General features: G+C 56.5%; 1 protein-coding gene across 1 annotated transcript in view; it reads left to right on the top strand.

Annotated features, from left to right (window-relative positions):
* Positions 1 to 2,679: 2,679 nt before the first annotated feature.
* PPA1 (inorganic pyrophosphatase 1) overlaps positions 2,680 to 19,408 on the top strand; it is a 17,841-nt gene continuing 1,112 nt past the window's right edge. The window contains exons 1-6 of the mRNA XM_061564823.1: positions 2,680 to 2,936; positions 10,491 to 10,555; positions 16,702 to 16,761; positions 17,872 to 17,991; positions 18,747 to 18,833; positions 19,210 to 19,336. Of these exons, the coding sequence (XP_061420807.1) occupies positions 2,879 to 2,936; positions 10,491 to 10,555; positions 16,702 to 16,761; positions 17,872 to 17,991; positions 18,747 to 18,833; positions 19,210 to 19,336 (517 nt within the window). The 5' untranslated portion in view covers positions 2,680 to 2,878. The remainder of the gene's footprint in view (positions 2,937 to 10,490; positions 10,556 to 16,701; positions 16,762 to 17,871; positions 17,992 to 18,746; positions 18,834 to 19,209; positions 19,337 to 19,408) is intronic.

Below are 19,408 nucleotides of genomic sequence, written 5' to 3'. Positions count from 1 at the left end.
ACGATATGTGTGCAAAGTAGAGTGAAGGTCAGCCAGTCACTACAAATACATAAGCACAAACGCTGTAGTTTGACTTTGGAATGGCCGGTGTGATTTAATATATCAGCCATCGCGACAGATGGTGGTGATTTGGGGAGACCTATTCAGTAATGGATATAATCTGACTGATGATTTTATTCTCTTACTTTTGCTTTTAGAATGTGTGTATATTGAACTTCTTTCGCACCGTACGTAACCAACCATGCTAATCGGAGGTGCGAGAGAAGAATCATAAGTCAGACATTTGCTGGCAGACAACATCGAAGCATTCCACAGATTGAAACAAATAAACTTAATAAGAACAATTATGCTGTAAACTTACATTCACGCCTAAACTTGAGTGATTTTAAACGAATCAGTTTAAATGACGACAGAGGTGGCACAATGGAGATGCAGGTTCATTGATGTGTTAAGAAGGGCTATTGCCCGAAACGTCACCGATTATATGTTTCTTTAAAGCAGTGTTGTTGACGAGTGTGCTGATTATATATATAATTAACGGGGCATAACAAATCTTGACTTAAAGCTTTCGTGACTTCAAAGAGTATGGAGCATAACAACTGAAGGTTATTTGAGCTTTCAGTTGTGTTTTTAGTTCCTGAAGTAGCTCGCAGCACGTGAAGCGAAACGTCGAACACAATGCCGAACAATATTGTGTACAACCAGGAAGCGCACTCGAGACAGCCCCACCGAGACGCGCTTCGCTCGAGGTTCTATTTTTATGAAGCTCAGCTCCTAGCAACCACCGTGGCTCAACACAGCAACGCGTTGAGCGGGTCTCACACAAACAAAATCAACACACTCACAAACAACACTGTTGCCTTAAAGGGGAAAAACCATGTATAACAGGCGACGGTTCAGGCAATGGTCTTTCATTTCAAATGAATAGAGAGGCCGGAGTGATAGAACGGGTAATGCGAGGTGGCGCATGCCACCTCGGGGCATGATGGGAATTAAATTACATTTGGTGACACGTGTACAGCAGTACCCACTGGATAACCAAAGCCTTCAATAGTAATCAACAAAGCATTGGAATATCGATTCCTGCGGATCTCCCACTGTTCGATTCCAGTGCCGTTCCCCAGCGGCGGAAGAGACGCGACGCAGGTCAACGTGGAACGTTGGGGCCGACGTTGGCTCAACGTTGGACCAACGTTGGTCCAATGGTTTCGGCCACGTGCCAACGTCTTCCGACCTTGGCGCGTGCCGCTGGGCAGGCGGCCACGCCACCGCACTGCGGGGCGACGGCGCCTCGTCACGCCGCGCGTCGGGCGCCGGTAGCGACACGCCCGCGACAATGCAGGGCGCATTCATTGGGGAGGACATTCGGACACAGTGGCGCCATCGTCGACGTCAGAATACCCTGAACAAAAACATGTTGCAGCAGCGGACGGAGACACGCCCGTTACACCCGCCACATCACCCACTGGACGTCCGTGAAAAAAGCGATTCATAGCTCATCAGATTCCTCCTCCCTTCTAAATAAAGACAACAGATTCTGAAATCAAATCCAGCGTGTGCGGTGCACTCAAGATGTGCTAAGAGGCAGCGGAGGGGTCGTCTACAAGGGGAGAGAGATCACCGCAGGGCCGACCAGTGGCAGAACCGTTCCGGGTTGGGCAAGGCGAGCAGAACCATCGTCTTTATTGAGACTGCAGGACGAATCCGATGAACTTTAAAGCTCTTTTTCACAGATGTCCCTGACCCTGCGGCCCTCCCCCCACCCACTTTGTGCCCACTGCCCCCCTCCCCCCACCCACTTTGTGCCCACTGACCCCCTCCCCCCACCCACTTTGTGCCCACTGACCCCCTCCCCCCACCCACTTTGTGCCCATTGCCCCCCTCCCCCCACCCACTTTGTGCCCACTGCCCCCCTCCCCCCACCCACTTTGTGCCCACTGCCCCCCTCCCCCCACCCACTTTGTGCCCACTGACCCCCTCCCCCCACCCACTTTGTGCCCATTGCCCCCCTCCCCCCACCCACGTTGTGCCCACTGCCCCCCTCCCCCCACCCACTTTGTGCCCACTGCCCCCCTCCCCCCACCCACTTTGTGCCCACTGCCCCCCTCCCCCCACCCACTTTGTGCCCACTGCCCCCCTCCCCCCACCCACTTTGTGCCCACTGCCCCCCTCCCCCCACCCACTTTGTGCCCACTGCCCCCCTCCCCCCACCCACTTTGTGCCCACTGCCCCCCTCCCCCCACCCACTTTGTGCCCACTGCCCCCCTCCCCCCACCCACTTTGTGCCCACTGCCCCCCTCCCCCCACCCACTTTGTGCCCACTGACCCCCTCCCCCCACCCACTTTGTGCCCACTGCCCCCCTCCCCCCACCCACTTTGTGCCCACTGCCCCCCTCCCCCCACCCACTTTGTGCCCACTGCCCCCCTCCCCCCACCCACTTTGTGCCCACTGCCCCCCCCTCCCCCCCACCCACTTTGTGCCCACTGACCCCCTCCCCCCACCCACATTACGCTCACTCCCCCCTCCCCACCGAGGCGCTCACTGCGCATGCCCAGCACCGCGGTTACATTTCCCACTCGGCATTAGCAAGCGTTGGGGGGGCGTGGCCCGCTCCGCTCCGCGTCACTGGCGAGGCGCGCGGCGGCTCTGGCCAATGGGGTGCCGGGGAGGGGCGCGTCCGCTGTGGGAATTGTGAGAGCGGGAGGCGGCGTGGCAGCAGTCGCGCTCCACGTGTGTCTGGACCCAGCGCCCGCAGCCTCCAGCCAGCGAGTCCCACATCGCTCGGCCTCTCTCTCTCGGTCTCGGTCTCTCTCTCGGTCTCTGTCTCTCTCTCGGTCTCTGTCTCTCTGTCTCGGAGCGCTACCCAAGGCCGCCGCCATGTACAGCGTGGAGGAGCGGGGCAACCCCAACAGCCTGGCGTACCGCCTCTACTACAGTGAGTGCGAGCCGGCTCTGGCTCCCACACCAACGCTTCCCTCCCAGAGCCCCCCACTCTCCCCGACTTCTCCTGCCTTACTCCACGTCGCTCCGAGTCTCTGACTCCCTGGCTCCCCTGAATATCCAAATCCCTCTTCGAGTCCCAGAGGCATACCCCCCCCCCCCCCACTTCTCGCTTCCTGAGTGACCGACCTTCTTGAGTCCCTGCAGGACTCCCTTCTCGACTCCCTTCTCGACTCTCTTCTCGAGCCCCCCGCATCCCCAAGCCCCCACCCTGGCTCCCTGCTCGAGTCCTCGAATCCCAGAGTCCTTCCTGCCTGAGTCGCTGACCCTCTGAGTGCCTGAGTCCGTGACTCATTCCCCGACTAATCTTAATTTTAGAACTTTCGTGACTGCAGGAATTATTATTTGGTTCTTTCGGTTAAGTCACGTCTAAAGATAAAATAATAAATTAAATTAAATAATAGCATACGACGTTTGTGTTGCAATCGAAACGTCGTATGCTATTATTTAATTTAATTTATTATTTTATCTTTAGACGTGACTTAACCGAAAGAACCAAATAATCATTCCCCGACTCCCACCATTGCATATTGTATTGATTGAAGCGCCCATTTGAGTGGCGTGTGCGTCGGTGTGCGAGTCTGAGTTCGAGGTGTGTGTGCTGTGTACATATGAGTGAATGTGCTTGTCGGTGTACCTGTGCTTGAAGAAGTTTGCCCGTCTGTCATGTTAGATGCACAGCTAAGCGAACTCGCGGACCATGGCTCACTGATGACCTCTAATTAACGCGAGTACCAATATAACACTCGGGGCTGTCCTTGGCACTCTGTCTGCGCATGACTCGCTGATGAGCCCATAAATAAACGAGACCCCACGTGACACACTCGTTTTCCTTTTTGGCAGTTTCATATCTGGCTCATGGCTTGCTGATGACTCCCTATGACGGTGAAACCTGTTTCTTCCATGCTGTATACGTGCTTGAATATTTGTGGGCTCCTAAAATAAATTTCTATAACGTTTAAAAAACGTCGTACCCCTTGTGTATAAACTTTATTTAAACGATTGTGCAATTGTGTGGACAGCTACTCTGGGATAAAAATAGTCCTGCAATCCAATGATTTATTTCCCCTTCAGGCAAAAATGTTTCAACTTTTCTCATTACTTAAAAATGTTGCCACGTTAGTGAAAAATCTTTGAGGAATAATAATCCCTGCCATAATTGATATTTCAAATCGTCCCCGCTTGTGGAGTGTGTGTTGAGGAGTGGCAGTGGAGGCAGCCGTCAGCGCACTGCGCTACGAACCCCGGCTCAAGACTAATAACAGCGACGAATCTTTGATCCGGTCCTGGGGCTCCCCTAGGTCGACTCGGCCTCAAATGAGTGCCTGGTGCGGTGTGTATCAACATCGCCAGTGGCAGGACAAAGGGGGCCAGGAGTGCTGCAGGCCACCCACCCCCTTGTGTACCACGCCAGCATTTGTCAGTGCTCTGTGACAGCACTTGCCTCAACAGTCTGTTAAAGGCTATACAGGGGACATTTGCCTTTGGTGGGGAGTGGTGGCGCAGTGATTAAACGCACACTGCCCTATGAACCCGGCAGCAGCCCGAACTAATTTCCCGGGCCAGTGATAACTGAACCCTCGGTAAAGCACAGCCTCATACATTCTGTTCGTGTTTATGGCAATTACGATCAGGAGTTCATTTTCCAACGTCGATGTCTGTCGGCCACGAGGAGAGAGGGCTTCAGGAGAGAGTTCGTGTCGAGTTGCTGTTCCTCCTCCTCCCCTGTAGTCTGCGCTTCTTCAACAGTGGTTTGTTCTACGGTCCATAGTGTGGGTCGCATGGCCAGTCGCCGCACTGCTGCGGCTTGTCTTTAATGCATCTCTATGGGTCTCTATGTGTCTCTATGGGTCTCACGTGTGCTGTGCCGCCAGTAATAGCTGCTCGCTACGAGCACGTGGCCCAACAGCCTGTGTAAGCCACGTGGGAGGAACTCCGTCGGTGTGTGTGGAGTGATAGCGTTGTGGTTAATGGCTTGCACACTGCATTACCAAACCCAGCGACCTGAGTTCATTTCCCGTCAACGGCTAACAAAAGTGCTCGGAACGACATCTGAATCGGATCGGGGCCTTCCCCTAGGTCGACTCGGCCGTAAGATGAACAGAGTACATCATTTCCGATGGGTGTCAACAAAATTGTTATTTGACACGGGTGTCTGTCATAATGTGAAATGCAGGGTGGTATTTTCTCCCCGTGTGACCGTTTCAGAAACGCAGACATCCCTCGAGGGTTGAGTCGTTGTTCCAGACTGTCCCCGTAATTCTCACGAGGTCCCGTGCCCCATCGTCGCGCAGGTTTGGAAATTCCGGCCTCAATAAAGAGGCATTTTCAATGATTGCGCAACGCCTGCTGTGTGACATGTGGATCAATTGGGAGTAGAAGCCGAGCCGACTCTGTGCATGTGGTACCGGCTGGGGGAGGTGGAGCAGAGAGCGCCAGTGAGAGGAGGAGGAGGACCTTGAACTTAGATATGGTGGCAACCAGATAAAGCTGACCCACGCAACTAGACCTTTGGAATCCACACTCGGTGATCGATATGTAAGCGTAGAAGATGCAGGGATTATTGCCAGCACAGTGGTACATGAGTGAGTTTGTACTCATTTGAGGTTGAGTAGGTGGGTACTGAGTTGAGGTTAAGTCTACCTACAGAAGGCCTCGGACCAGTTCAGATAGTCGCCACTCGAGTCTGTGGATTCGAATTCGGGTCGCAGGGTTGGTAGTGCAGCGTAGCGCTAACCGCTAGCACTACCGCTCCGCACACTCACACTGCCTCACTCGCACTGCTGTTTCCCCTCTGTGGAGTCGCTGTAGAATAGGAATGGGAACCATTCTGGAGAATGCCGGTATGCACACGTTTAGCGTCGCGAGAGGGGCCGGTATAGCGTGCCGTCCTGTACCGGCCCAGACTCGTCAACACAAGTCATTCAGGAAAATCAAATCATTTCAACCGAGCCTAAACCGACAGGCTGAGTGCGGCTTGGACACGCGTTGTGAAGGTATCACACCGCAACTTCCCTAGAAAAGTGTTGTGTTAATCTAAACTAGTTGCTGTATTATTATAGCATGATTAACTATTTACGAAAATTAAGTTAATTATGACAAACCTATATCACCCTGTAAGTATATGCATTTCACAATAATGTAGTTATTGGAAAATGCATTGTAAGCCAAAATAAAATGCGACAATTTATGCACATGCATTAATCTCCAGGCCTCACCCATTGCCACTTGTGGCTCGCCTGTGGGTACACACTGATGATGTAACGCCACCCAGTTATGGCCAAAGGTGGGCAGGAGATTCTTTGTAATTCTGCCAATTGTCTGATGAAGCTGACTCACCGCCAGTGAATTGCCAGGCTTCCCAGTCGTCACACAGGTTGTGTGTGGGTCGCTCATACAACACTCCGGTGGTGCTGCTGACGCAGTACAGATGGTCAGTGACCTATTAAACAAATAAAACCACCTGAGTACATGTATTTATATCATGTATATATATAACATGGTAAACAGGATGAAACCTCGCTTTGCTTCCGTGAGATCCGGATCCTGGGCATGAAGCGGCTAGGTGAATGATTGATTCAGTTTATTTTGGCACAGGAAAAACTCAGTGGGCAATAAATGGCAACTTTCGATGTGGACCGGGTTACACAATGCATGTGGTGGCCGTGAGATGTTGTCATCTCACTCGTCTGGTAGGCAGGAGGTCGCGGGTTTGATCCTGGAACCTGACGATGCCTGTTGTATATTTGGAGTCTTTTATTTCTCGCTTTGTGTGGTGATCGTGTGGATTCTTCTTTTTTAATGCGCCACACCGGCCATAATAGGTGCTTGCTAACAGCACATGCTGTAGCAGCCTGTGTAGGCTACACGGGGGTATTTTTTGTCTTTGTGTTCACACCATAGTGGAATGATATTGGGACAGTGGGAGCGCAGTTGGTACATCTGCGAGGCATCTCAGTCGGTTAACCCATAACACCTGGGTCTGGCCCGTGACTCCCTGCCAGCGAGTATTTCTGCACTCTACGTAGGCCTCAAATTGCACATAGCCTGGCACAAGCGTCGTGGTGATGTGACTGTCACGTCGTGATGATTGTCGACTGTTGTTTTGCCCAGCGGTTGGTGTTGTTTGTTGTTTACTTGTTGCCGAAGCTACTGACGTCATGAATGTCCTCCATTCTCTGGGTGTGACCCAGTCGGCTGGAATGTGCCCGGTCCTGTCAAATCTCAGCGGCTGAGTCAGGGTTGAGCCTGGATATCGCCTGGATGGGCAACCGTCACAACTGTGCCACAAATGTGACGCTATGCATATCAAAATATTATTACGCATTCAAGTTTTGCGTTTATTTTGCTTCAATGAAGTGGGCACTTGAGACCAGGATAGGAATGTAATTCTCCAAAAGTGACCTGGATCACCATATTGTGACGAAAGCAAAAACAAATAAAATCACAACAAAGTTGCGCCCACGACGCAAAGAGACATCGGCGCAAAAACAGCCGCGGCGCCGCTTCGGTCAAATCGAAAAATATTTCACCGACGTGAATCGTTGTCGCTTCGCGCATTCCCTGGAGTGCGAGGCGGCTCGGTATTGAAATGCAAGTGGCCACGTCAGCCCAGGAACTCGCTGCCCCAGGCTGCGGCGTCTCTGAGACGGAGAGACAGAGAGAGAAGGAAGGAGTGGGGGGGGATGCTGCCAGCGGAAAGGTTAAATATTTCACGACGCCGTCGCTATTCATGGAACGAGACGGAGCGGTGCGCGGGCTCCACTTTATTGAGGATGCAAACCGGTCTGGTTGCCTGGAGACCGTGGTCATGAATGTTACCTTCTCGCAGTCACAATCGTGCGGGTTCGACTCCTGGCCAGGGTTGGGTACAGGTCAAGCTGGCCCTCCTATCCCAGTTCTTTCTTTATCTCTCTCGCAGTGGTTGATAAAAGAATAGATACTGCTTTGTCAGCATTCAACCGTGGTATGGACTTGCCCCCGTCATGAAAACGTTGAATTTCCACCACTAACCCATGACTGTAAGCAGGGAATGTGAACTGCACCCCCCACCCCCCCACATTTGTCCACTTTGACCCCTCCCTCCCCTCCCATCATGGCCCCGTGTGAACCCCCAGGGTTGATTGTGAAATGGCGTGCGTGCGTGTTTGTGTGCCGTGTGGTTTATGGCCGTGCGTGCGTGATTATGGCTGGGCTGTGTTTGTGCAGCGGGCGCAGCGTCGCCCCTCATTGTGGTTGCCGGCGCTTGAGCTGTACCTTGCTCGGCGCAACCCACGACCCGCCTGGAGGGGGGGAGGGAGTGGGGCGTGGCGGTGGGGGGGAGGGGACCTGGGAGGGGTGGGAGCAGGGGGGCAGGCGGCGGGCAGGGGTTTCGCTATTGAGTACGCAGGCTGTGCAGCTGCCCCGGGCCCCCGTGGGATGGATGGGCCCCCCCCCGCCCCCACCCCTGTCCAGCATCGTGAGATGCGGTCGGAGCTTTGACGTCCGGTCAAGCGAAATGGTTCTCGTCAAATTGGGCCCTTGATTCGTTGTCGTCGCCGTCGGCCGTGAGCACTCCGCTGTTGGATGAAGGCCTGCGAGCCCTCGCCGCCTCTCACACGAGCAGCTTTCATTGCTCCACCTCCTGTGTGGACGCACTCCCGCGGACGCGTTTGGTGACGTGGCTGCTGCCATCTCTCCCAGTGACGAATGCCGCCAAAGCTGCTCGCTCACTTTTCGTAACAGCCTGGGTGACGTCAGTAACCTGTGTCACATGAGCAGATCGCCAGGAACTGCTGATGGTTTTTGCATAATACACAAAGGCTGAGTGTTATTTTACACTTGTGCATGTGTGTTTGAAATGTGTAGTTTTTCTGGCCTCTACTTTCATTCTGTTATGATGATGGGTTTTCTCGTCGCTTACAGATTTTAATTCCGGTTGGCATTAGCCAAGCGAATGGTGCCCACTGTGGAAGTGGACACTCCACCTGTACCGTTCCCAGAGGCAGGCGCTGCAGCGGTGAGCAGCGGCGAGCGTACTGTTGCTGATGAGACCCAACGGTGACAAAAAACGGCCCACCACAGTTTGTCAATTACTGCCGCTGGTCGGTAAAATCCACGACAAGAGGCCCATGATGCGGTTCCTCGGGAACGGCTGCTGCTGCTGGTTTTTGCGTGATGCCCAAATGGCTGTGTGTCTTCTACACGTTTCTGCGGGGTTTGAAACTTCTGGGTTTTCTTTGGGCCCGCACGATCATCCTCCTATGATGATGTGGGTGTTTTACCTGTCTCCTCTAAGCCATTAGTTCCTCATTCTGTACCTCTGAGTTATTCAAAGCATCCAACTCGTGGGGCGTGTGGGGGTGTAATTAGTCCCCACGAATCGATTAGAAAAATCGATTACTTTTTGTCGTCGTTGTTGGAACGTAGCGACCTCTAGCGCGCGTTAACTCCCGCGTGGGCGATCGGAATCGACATTGATTTGTGGATCGATGATGCACCACCATCATCATCATCACACGTGCTGCTGATAGACAAGCAGTGGTGTGCGATTACAGGGCAGGAGGGGATGGGGAAGTCTGCGCTGGGGAGGGGGGCAAATGGGCAGGGGGGGGGGCAAAGCTGTTGATCGTGGCATGGCCATGAACCCAGGGTCAATGTGCGGGCGAGATTAGGTGGCTGCTATACTTGGTGGATGGTGTCAGGAGGTGAATGGTTGGGGTGATGTTATGAGATGATAAAGGTGTAGGTGCTGGTATTGGTGGTGGTGGTAGAGATGGGGTTGGTGGTGGTGCTGGTAGTGATGGTGATGTGGGTGGTCTGCATGCAGCAGCAGTAGCAGCTGATGTCACGGCCTGTGTGTGTGTGTGCACAAGCCGTGCAGGGCGTTGTGGCGCCGCTCGGATTCACGCCGGCGCTTCTTGAAGTGACCGCCTGGCCCAATGTCTCGGCAGGGGGGGGTTAGAACGTTGACCCGCGCGCACGCACGCACACCCCCGTGTACGTGCGGAGTTCAACGTACCTATGACGTACGCAGGTGGGGGTGGGGTGAGAGAGAGTGCCCATCCCCTTACCTTGAGACCACAGAAAATGTATATATTTATATTTACCGGATAAAATGCAACAAATGTTTTCTTTCTCAATATAGGGACCTCTATTTAAACATCTCTGTGTATGTGTGTATCTATTGCGCGTATCTCTGTGGGAGCGGTGCACAGCGGTTAACGTGCTGCGCTACAATCCCGGCGACCCGGGTTCGATTCCCGCTCGTGGCCCACATCACCGGTCATTATCTGAACCGACCCTAGGTCGACTCAGCCTCAAATGAGTACCTTGTGCGGTGTGTAAACATCGCCGCTAGTGAGACAAAGGCAGCCGCGCGTGGTGCTGGCCACCTCGTGTGCCTCGCCGGCCTTCGTAGGTGCTACTCGGGAACAGCACTTGCCCCAACAGTCTGTTAAAGGCTATACATGGGTGGGGGGTATCTTTGTCTTTGTGTGTGCGTGTGCAGAGGATGCGCAGGGGCAGTACATCTCTCCCTTCCACGACATCCCCCTGTGTGCCAGCGAGGAGCCGGTGAGTCGCCACGAGGAGGAGTCTTACCTCAGGAGTACGTGTCCGTGTGTGTCCGTGCGTGTCCGTGCGTGTCTGTGTGTCCGTGCGTGTCCGTGTGTGTCCGTGCGTGTCCGTGCGTGTCCGTGCGTGTCTGTGCGTGTCCGTGCGTGTCCGTGCGTGTCCGTGCGTGTCCGTGCGTGTCCGTGCGTGTCCGTGCGTGTCCGTGCGTGTCCGTGCGTGTCCGTGCATGTCCGTGCATGTCTGTATGTCCGTGCGTCTGTACGTGCGGGGGGAGCGGTGGCGCAGCAGTTGGCGCAGTGCGTTCACAAATCCCGGCGAGCCGAGTTCAATTTCCCGATGTCGCATGATTGAATAGCCGAACAAGCCCGTGGTTTATAATCATTTATAATCGACGCAGCACGATGGGCGAACGTTACAAACGAGGAGGGAATTGAATCGACCCCGACCCCCATCCACCCCCCCCACCACCCCCCCACCACCCCTAGCCCCTCTGGGGATTGGGGGGGGGGGCTGTCACGAGGACTCGATGAACCTCCTTGGGGAAAGGGGGAATCGTTTAACTGGTGACAAAAAACACAACGTGCGTGCATCTGTGCATGCGAGTGAGTGCGTGCGTGTGAGGGCGTGCGTCTGCTTGCATGTGCCTCTACATATGTGTACATGCGTGCGTGTACACGCGGGTGCAAGCGCTTGTGAGCGTGCGTGTGCGTGCGCGTGCGTGCGTGTGCGTGCGTGGGTGCGTGCGCCTGCTGGAAATTGCACCACGGCCAATCCCCACTCTGTGTAATTGCCTGGCTGATCCCACAGCCCAGCCGCTCGCAGCATTTTCTCGTAAAGCGATTTTCCACCGCCTTGATTTTCCAAATCTCTTCCCAGCGCTCGCCCCACCCCCACCCCAAAACCACGGTCACCCCCCACCCCCGCCGTGCTGCCTTGCTCCCCCCCCTGCTCCCCCATGCTGCCCCATGTCCCTCCTACCCCCGCCTCTCCTGTCCCCTGTCCCTACTTTCTACCTTGCTGACCCGCTTGCCGAGCCAACGCTGCCCCCCCCATCCCGCTCTACCATTGTTCGCGGGACCCCCACGGCGGGTGTTCAAACGACATGCGTGTGCATGTGTGCATGTATGTGCGCGTGTGCGTGTGTGCATGTGTGCGTGTGCCCACGTGTGTGTGTGTGCGTGTGTGCGTGTGCCCACATGCGTGTGTGCTGTGGGGGGTGGTAGTGTAGGTGGTTAGTGCACTGCACTATGAACCCGGCGACCCAAGTTCAATTCCCGCTAGCGGCCAACACCAGTGACAATTATCTGGATCGGTCCTGGGCCTCCCCTCAGTCGACTGGCCTTAAACAAGTTCCTGGTGCGATGTGTAAATGTCGCCACTGGGGAGACAAAGGCGGCCGAGCGTGGTGCTGGTCACCCACCCCCATCGTGGCCATTTGTAGCCTGAACACACTTGCCCCAACAGTCTGTTCAGGCTATATGGGGAATATTTGTCTTTGTGTGTACTGGTGGGGTCATGCATGGGTGTTGCGTGAGCGACAGCGTTGGATTTTGTGGATTTCAGAGCCGGGTTCTGTGAGCTTAGAGCTGTGTGCGCCGAGCGGTGGAGGATGGTGGGGTTCATTCGCCGTGTGTGTGATGGTGTGTGATGGTGTGTGATGGAGTGTGTATGATAGTGTGTGATGGTTTGTAGGTGATGGTGTATCGGGAGCAATAGCGTAATGAGTAGTGCACTGCGCTATGAGCCAACCCAGTGACCCAAGTTCAATTCCCGCTCACGACCAATAATAGCGGCGAATATTTTAACCGGTTCTGGGCCTCTTCTAGGTCGACTCGGCCTCAAATGAGTACCTGTTGCAGTGTGTAGACATCACCACTAGGGAGACAAAGGTGGCCGGACGTGGCGCTGGATACCCACCCCCTCGTGTGCAGTGGCGGCCTTCATCGGCGCTTGCTTACAGCACTTGCCCCAACAGTCTTATGAGGCCATACGGGTGGGGGGGATCTTTGTCTTTTGTATAGGGTGGGAGTGAGGGTCTTGCATAAGGGGCGAACGATAATGACACGTTGAGAGAGTGAGCTCTCCTGCCCACACGCCTCGCGCACAAACCTGGCAACCTGGGTTTGATTCCCAGTGAGCGATATCGCAACTTGTCCTGGACCTCCCCTAGGTCAACTCGACCTCAAAGGAGCACCTTTTGCAGTGTGTAACCAATGGTGTGACTCAACACACATCATCATCATCATCGTCATCGAGAGGTGCGCGCCCTGCTGGCAAGATACAAACTTTGGCTGGGCCCCCCTAAGAAGAGAGATACTCGACGAGGCTTTCCTGGGTAGTCGGGGGTCGTAGTCATGGTGGCGAAATCTGCGCTGACTAACAGCGCTCATCCCAGCAGCGAGTGCGGATAGACAAGGAGTCTTTGTCCGAGCGAGCGAGTGAGTGCGAGTTCAGCCCGAACGGCCCCGTGTGTGTTTAGTGAGCGGAGAGGTCCTGACATCACAGTGACACAGCCTTCGCTTCGCCGCCAGGGAGGGGCTTGTCCTGTGGGTGGGCCCGGCCATAGCAATGGGGAATTATTTTAAGCGCCGGTTCAGGACTGCCAATGGAAATGAGCGTCGTCCAGCTTCTGACTCGGGGTGGGAGCGTGGGGGGGGGGGGCACGATGTCGCTCGTCATGTTGGTCCATTGTGAACGAAACTCGAGGATAAAAGTTGCGCCGCTGCTATTCGGAACTCGCCCAACCGAAAACCGGCCACTTTGAACCGAGCGTTGCCAACCACTTGGAGACACAGAGCAGCTGGGTGGCAGTGGCGGTGGCGGTGGTGGCGGCGGCGGAGACTACACTACACGTGGCTGTTTGTAAGCCAGCACAGTGGAGGCAGCAGCAAGGGTTGGTGGATCACCGCACGAATCTTGTTGCAACTTCCGTGGGCAGAGAGGAGGAGCCATACCCTGACTTGCCAGGAGAAGGCGGCACAGCAGAGCGCGCTCTCCACCTCTTCCATCTGGATGGGATCGAGTATTGCCCAGGAGCACACGTGGGTGTTCTCAGGTGCTCCAATTTCCTCCCACATTTAAACGCTCATCAGTTGTCCCTCTACCAGCTTGATAAATAGAGGACTGCAGACCGTGGAGAGGGGACTTTGGCGCCGGTTCTCTGTCGCGCGCGGGGCTCTGTCGCGCGCGGGGCTGCTGCCTCCCCGCTCCTCCGTGGTTGCTCTTCTGGGCGCCTCCGGGTCAACCTCTCGGATCCTGTACGGTGCATTGCAAGTTGAAATGATTCGTACCGCTCGTTTAAATACCTGCGCACCTCGCGTCGCTTGATCCGTGCACACGCTCCGAACCCTCCACCACCCAACTCGGCCAAGCAATCGAATCGACCCAGACGCAACTCTCATCGTCCCAGTTGTTGTCCTTGCTGTCTCTCATGCCGCACGTTCGGCAGCACTCTACGCGCGATGATTTGCTTATCCATCCAGGAGAACCACTCTTGAGTCGTAGGACTGGTTTACAGGAGGGGGCTGCCGCTACGTTGGATTTTTATTTCAAGACGTTCGCAGGCAATGAATGATGAGTTTGTGTTCATCGTACACGTGGGAGGAGGAGACCGGAGCACCGGGAGAAAAACAGATGGCGCGTCTTGTACTCGCTGTACCGCCCTCTCCTGGCGAACCCGGGTACTGCTCCTCGACTGTCACGGGAAGGCAGTTGTGCAGTGATCCACCAAGCCTCGCTGCTGCTCCTGCTGCCTCCACAGCGGTGGGTCGGGGTCGGCCCACGACCCGCGGCCCTCGCCTGGGTGGCCCAACGGCCGCCCAGGCCTCCGAGTTGCCCCGCTGTGACGCAGCGGGGGCTGGCGACGAGCTCATCGCAAACTCTGGCACGGAAGGGCTCGTGGCTGGAGCGGAGAATCCTTGGGGAGCCACCCCCCCCCCCCCCCCCCCATAAACGATGCTCGTAGGAGGAGGGGGGGGGAGACACCGGGCGATTTGATCCCGGTCCCAAGCCTCCCGGCGTCCCCCTGTTCCACAACTCGGCCGTTACCAGCGGCAACCGGTGGAGCTGGAAGAGGTTTTGAAGGGGGGACCGTGGAGGGGTGGTGGGGGGGGGGGGAGATGGGTGTGATGAAGCCCCCTCCCCCGCCCCCTGTAGTGCGAGTGCTGATTAAATCCGGTGCCCCCCAACTCCCCACCCCCCTCCTGCTCGTCCTCCGTCGTGTTTCGCGCTCTTCTCTGCTGACGCGGCGCGCACTCAGAGCGCCCCTCGTCTCCGTGCAGCGCCGGAGCGGGCGGCCGCCACGGCAGCCGCCACGGCAGCCGTGGCGGCAGCGTCGTCGGCGCTATAAATAACCAGCGAAGCATGCGGCAGCGGCGGCACCGTGCGGGCACGCGTCTCCCTGTGCCCGCGTCTCCCTGTGCCCGCGTCTCTGTGCGTGTGTATGTGTGTGCATGCGTGTCTCTCCGTGCGTGCGTGTCTCCGGAAGGGGAGCGGTAGAGTCGTCGTTATATCGTACTGCACGACGAACCCGCCAAGCCGAGTTCGATTCCTGCTCACGGCCAACACCAGTGACAATTTTTTTAACCAGTCCTGGGCCTCCCCTAGGTAGACTCAGTCTTAAACGAGTACACCTGGTGTCGGTGTACAAGCATCGTCACTGGGGAGACAAAGCTTTCATCTGCGCTCGCTAACAGCACTTGCCCCAACAGTCTGTTGAAGGCTATTCGGGGGATCTTTGCCTTTGTGTGTGATTGCTGCCCCCCCCCCCTCCCCCACCGTGTGCCTCGTTAATTCCGCGTGAGCTCGCTCGGCGCTCGCTCATTAGCGCTGCGCGGTGATCACCGCTTCCCACAGCGGCACTGCGTGTGGCTGTGTGCGTGTGGCTGTGTGTGTGGCTACAGGTGGTTGTGTGTGTGTGTGCATGCGTGTGGTTGTGTGCGTGTGGCTGTGTGTGTGGCTACAGGTGGTTGTGTGTGTGTGGATGTGTGCATGTGGCTGTGTGCGTGGCTACAGGTGGCTGTGTGCGTGGTTGTGTGTGCGTGGTTGTGAGCGTGGTTGTGTGTGCGTGGTTGTATGTGCGTGGTTGTGTGTGCGTGGTTGTGAGCGTGGTTGTGTGTGCGTGGTTGTGTGCGTGGTTGTGAGTGATCTGCGTGTGGGACCGGAGGGCCCCTGCCCGCCATGAAGACACCGATAGTTCGACCCCCCCCCCCCCATCGCTCCCCGCTCCCTATCAGTTATCTCCCCCCCCCTCACCCCATCCGCACAGCGTTCGTTGCGTGCACCTCTGATAACGAGCCCCTCCAGGGGGGCTGGGGCGGTGGGCGGGGCGTGAGCACTAACGAGCGCTCGGTGGGGGGGGGCTCTCCCTCCTCTGCCCCCCCCGGAGACTCGCTCAAAGAATCCCTCTCTGGGGGTCCGTGGTTGAGAACCCGCGGGGTCCAGTTTTCTCACCCCACCAGTCTTTAATTTTCCCATGGGCCCCCCTTGTTTATGACCCCATTAACCCCCCTGTCTCTGACCCCATGGGTCCCCTATATCTGACCCCATGCGTTGCGAATGCGTAAGTTAGTCGGCGTACGTATAGAGTTGTGTGTGTGTGTGTGTCCGTACGTGTGTTTTATACGTATGTAGACAATATTCGGAGCGGTGGGGGTAGTGCAGTGGCTAGCGCGCCGCGCTGCGAACCCGGCAACTCGCGGTCGAGGTCTGCCCTGTTCCGGGGCCTCCCCTAGGTCGACTCGACATTGAATGAGGACGGACCGAGCGCACGGGAAGTTTCGTCTGTTGTCCTTACCCCACACCTCCGATTTGCACGGTTGGCTACGAACGGTGCGAAAAAAGTTCAACATACGTACGTATCAGCACTGGGGAGACAAAGGCGGCCGGGCGCGGTGCCGGTGACCCAGCCCCTCCGCGCCGTCCTTGATGGGTGCTCCTCGCTTAGCAGCTCTTGCCCCAGCAGCCCGTGTCCCCGTCTGGGGGAGCTTTGTATTGTGTTGGGTCAGTAAGTTACACAACCCCCGATTGTTTTTGGCAGCCGGAACGCTCGTCGGACAGCCGTTACTGCTTTTTCAATTGCGTCTCAACTCCACCTCCCACCTCTGCTCCCCCATGCCAACCCCGTGCTCCCCCCGCCCCCTCGCCAGAAGCAGCCAGTGTTCAACATGGTGGTGGAGGTGCCTCGGTGGACCAACGCGAAGATGGAGGTGAGGGGCCGTGCGGTGACGCGGATGTCGCGGTGTGGTTACGTGGAGATGTTTTGGCTGTTGACAAAGTGGTTGTGATATGGTCGTTGAAGTGGTCGTGACTTGGCGGTTGTTGCCGTAGTGGCGGTGATGTGGTTGTGGTGGTGACGTGGTGTTGTTGCCGTAGTGGCGGTTGTTGGCGCGGCTCGGCCCGGCAGCACGCCCGCGTGCGTCTGCCTCTTATCTCGGCCACGTAAACAAAAACACGCGCGGTGCCAACAAGCGCGCGTCAGACGAGGCGCTCATCCTGCGGCGGAGGCGTCGTCGTCATTGTTTGCCTGCGTCAAACGCGGGGCGAACGTGCGGGACGCGGCGCCCGTCGCGATCGCCTCTCCACGACGTCGAGCGTGGAGCCGGCCCCCCGTTAACGTGGAGCCGGCCCCCCGTTAACGTGGAGCCGGCCCCCCATTAACGTGGAGCCGGCCCCCCGTTAACGTGGAGCCGGCCCCCCGTTAACACGGCCGGAGGGCGCGGTATGGCGGCGTCTCCCGTATTCTCGGAATTTTAAGGACGAGGATGTTGCCTGCGTGGAGGGCCCTTGCTTGAATGGCTCTCCAACTCAAACCACCTTACATCCCATATCTCTTCGCTACCCTTCCACTGCCCCGCTGCGGTCTGGGTGGGGGGTGGCGAGAGCCCCCCCAGTGGCAGCTGTCCCTGCGGTGTACGCGGCCAGCACGTGGGTTTTGGTCTGACTAGGGAGGCTGTGTCGCTCCGGGGGTTTTCCCAATTAAGTAACGCCCAAGCTTTTCATAATGCGTGATGAATTTGCCAAATTTGAAAATGACACTGCCAAACACTCAATTGGGATGCCACAATAGACGCACAGCAGCCAGCATCGCCCCCTACCGCTCCTGGCAGACTAACACCGGCTTGCGGGCCAGCGGTGCCGAGGCACCTTGTGCCCACAGGGGCGGCTGCCACTGGGCGTGCCCTTTGAAACGCGTTGTTGGCATGCGGCGATGGATGATGTGACACGTGTGGGGGTAGCTCTCGCGAGCGCGTCGTCGTCGTCGTCGTTGTCGCCGCGGTAACAGCTTCTGCCCCTTGCGTTGCGTCGCCGCTCCCCAGATCGCCACAAAGGACCCGCTGAACCCCATCAAGCAGGACGTGAAGAAGGGAAAGCTTCGCTTTGTCGCCAACGTCTTCCCTCATCACGGATACATCTGGAACTACGGCGCCCTCCCGCAGGTCAGGGTCGCTGCCAGGGGGTCACGGTCGGGGGTCACCGTCGGGGCATGTGGGCGGTGGCAGCTATCCGCTACACCAGCGAAGTTAGCTTCTGATTGGCTGTTGGGGTCAGAATCTGATTGGCTGCTGCGTTTAGGATCAATTGGCTGATGGGGTCAGGACCCGATTGGCTTTTGGGGTTAGGATCTGGTTGGCTGGTGCAGTTCGGGTTGGGTTTAAGGGTAGAATCTGGTAGAATCTGGAGATGTAAATATATGAAAGACAAACACCACCCACACGAGACAACAAGCAGCTCTGTAGCAGCCTCACGCCGAAGCTTTGTCTTTCTGGGCTGTCTCACTTGAGGTTTGAAGCGTTGTTAATTGTAAAATACTTTAAAGCCATGCTCAAGTGCACCTTTATATAACGCATTGCGGCATTTACATATCTCATGGGGGGGGAGGTGGGGGTGTGGGGTGAGGAGGGACATCACTTGCATTTGCATATTCATTTGTTCAGGAGTGATGGCACAGTGGTTACCTCACTGCGCTACGAACCCAGCGACCCGAGTTCGATTCCCGGCGACGGCCAACACCTAGTGGAGAGTAATATCTGAACCGTTCTGGACCCTCCCCTAAGTCCACTCGGCATGAAACGAGCATCTGGCACTGTCCATAATCGTCAGCGCCGTTCCGGACTTTGTAGGCGCTGTGCTAACAGCACTTGCCCCGGAAGGCTGTGAAAGCTACACGGGGGACCTTTGTCTTTGTCATCAGACGTGGGAAGACCCCAGCCACAAGGATGCGGACACCGGCTGCTGCGGAGACAACGACCCCATCGACGTGTGCGAGATCGGCTCCCGGGTACGGCACAAGTGTGTGCCAGTGTGTGTGTGCTGTACGTGTGCCAGTGTGTGTGTGCCGTGCATGCGTGCGCTACAGTGTGCGTGTTTGTGTGGTGCAAGCGTGTGCGTGCGTGTGTTGCGAGCGTGTGTGCGCGCTTTTGTCTTCCGCTTTTGTGTGCGCGTGTCTTCTGTGTGTGTGCGTGTGTGCGTGCATGCTCCAGCGTGTGTGCATGCTCCAGCGTGTGTGTGTTCCGTGTGTGTGTGCATGTGTGCGTGCATGCTCCAGCGTGTGTGTGTTCCGTGTGTGCGTGCAGGTGTGTGCGTGTGTGTGTGCGTGTGTGTGTGCATGTGTGCGTGCATGCTCCAGCGTGTGTGTGTTCCGTGTGTGCGTGCAGGTGTGCGCGCGTGGCGAGGTGGTGCAGGTGAAGGTGCTCGGCTGCCTGGCTCTGATCGACGAGGGGGAGACCGACTGGAAACTCATCGCCATCGACGTCAACGACCCCGACGCCGCCAGCCTGCACGGTGCGGCGAGAGTGGTGGTGGTGGTGGTGATGATGGTGATGATGGTGGTGATGGTGATGATGTGGTGTGGTG

This window comes from Lethenteron reissneri, chromosome 34, assembly GCF_015708825.2.
Source record: "Lethenteron reissneri isolate LAM-NWPU_2019-01 chromosome 34, ASM1570882v1, whole genome shotgun sequence".
NCBI classification, from domain to species: domain Eukaryota; kingdom Metazoa; phylum Chordata; class Hyperoartia; order Petromyzontiformes; family Petromyzontidae; genus Lethenteron; species Lethenteron reissneri.
The sequence above is the reverse complement of the archived record's forward strand: the minus strand, read 5'-3'. Positions and strand labels throughout refer to the sequence as shown.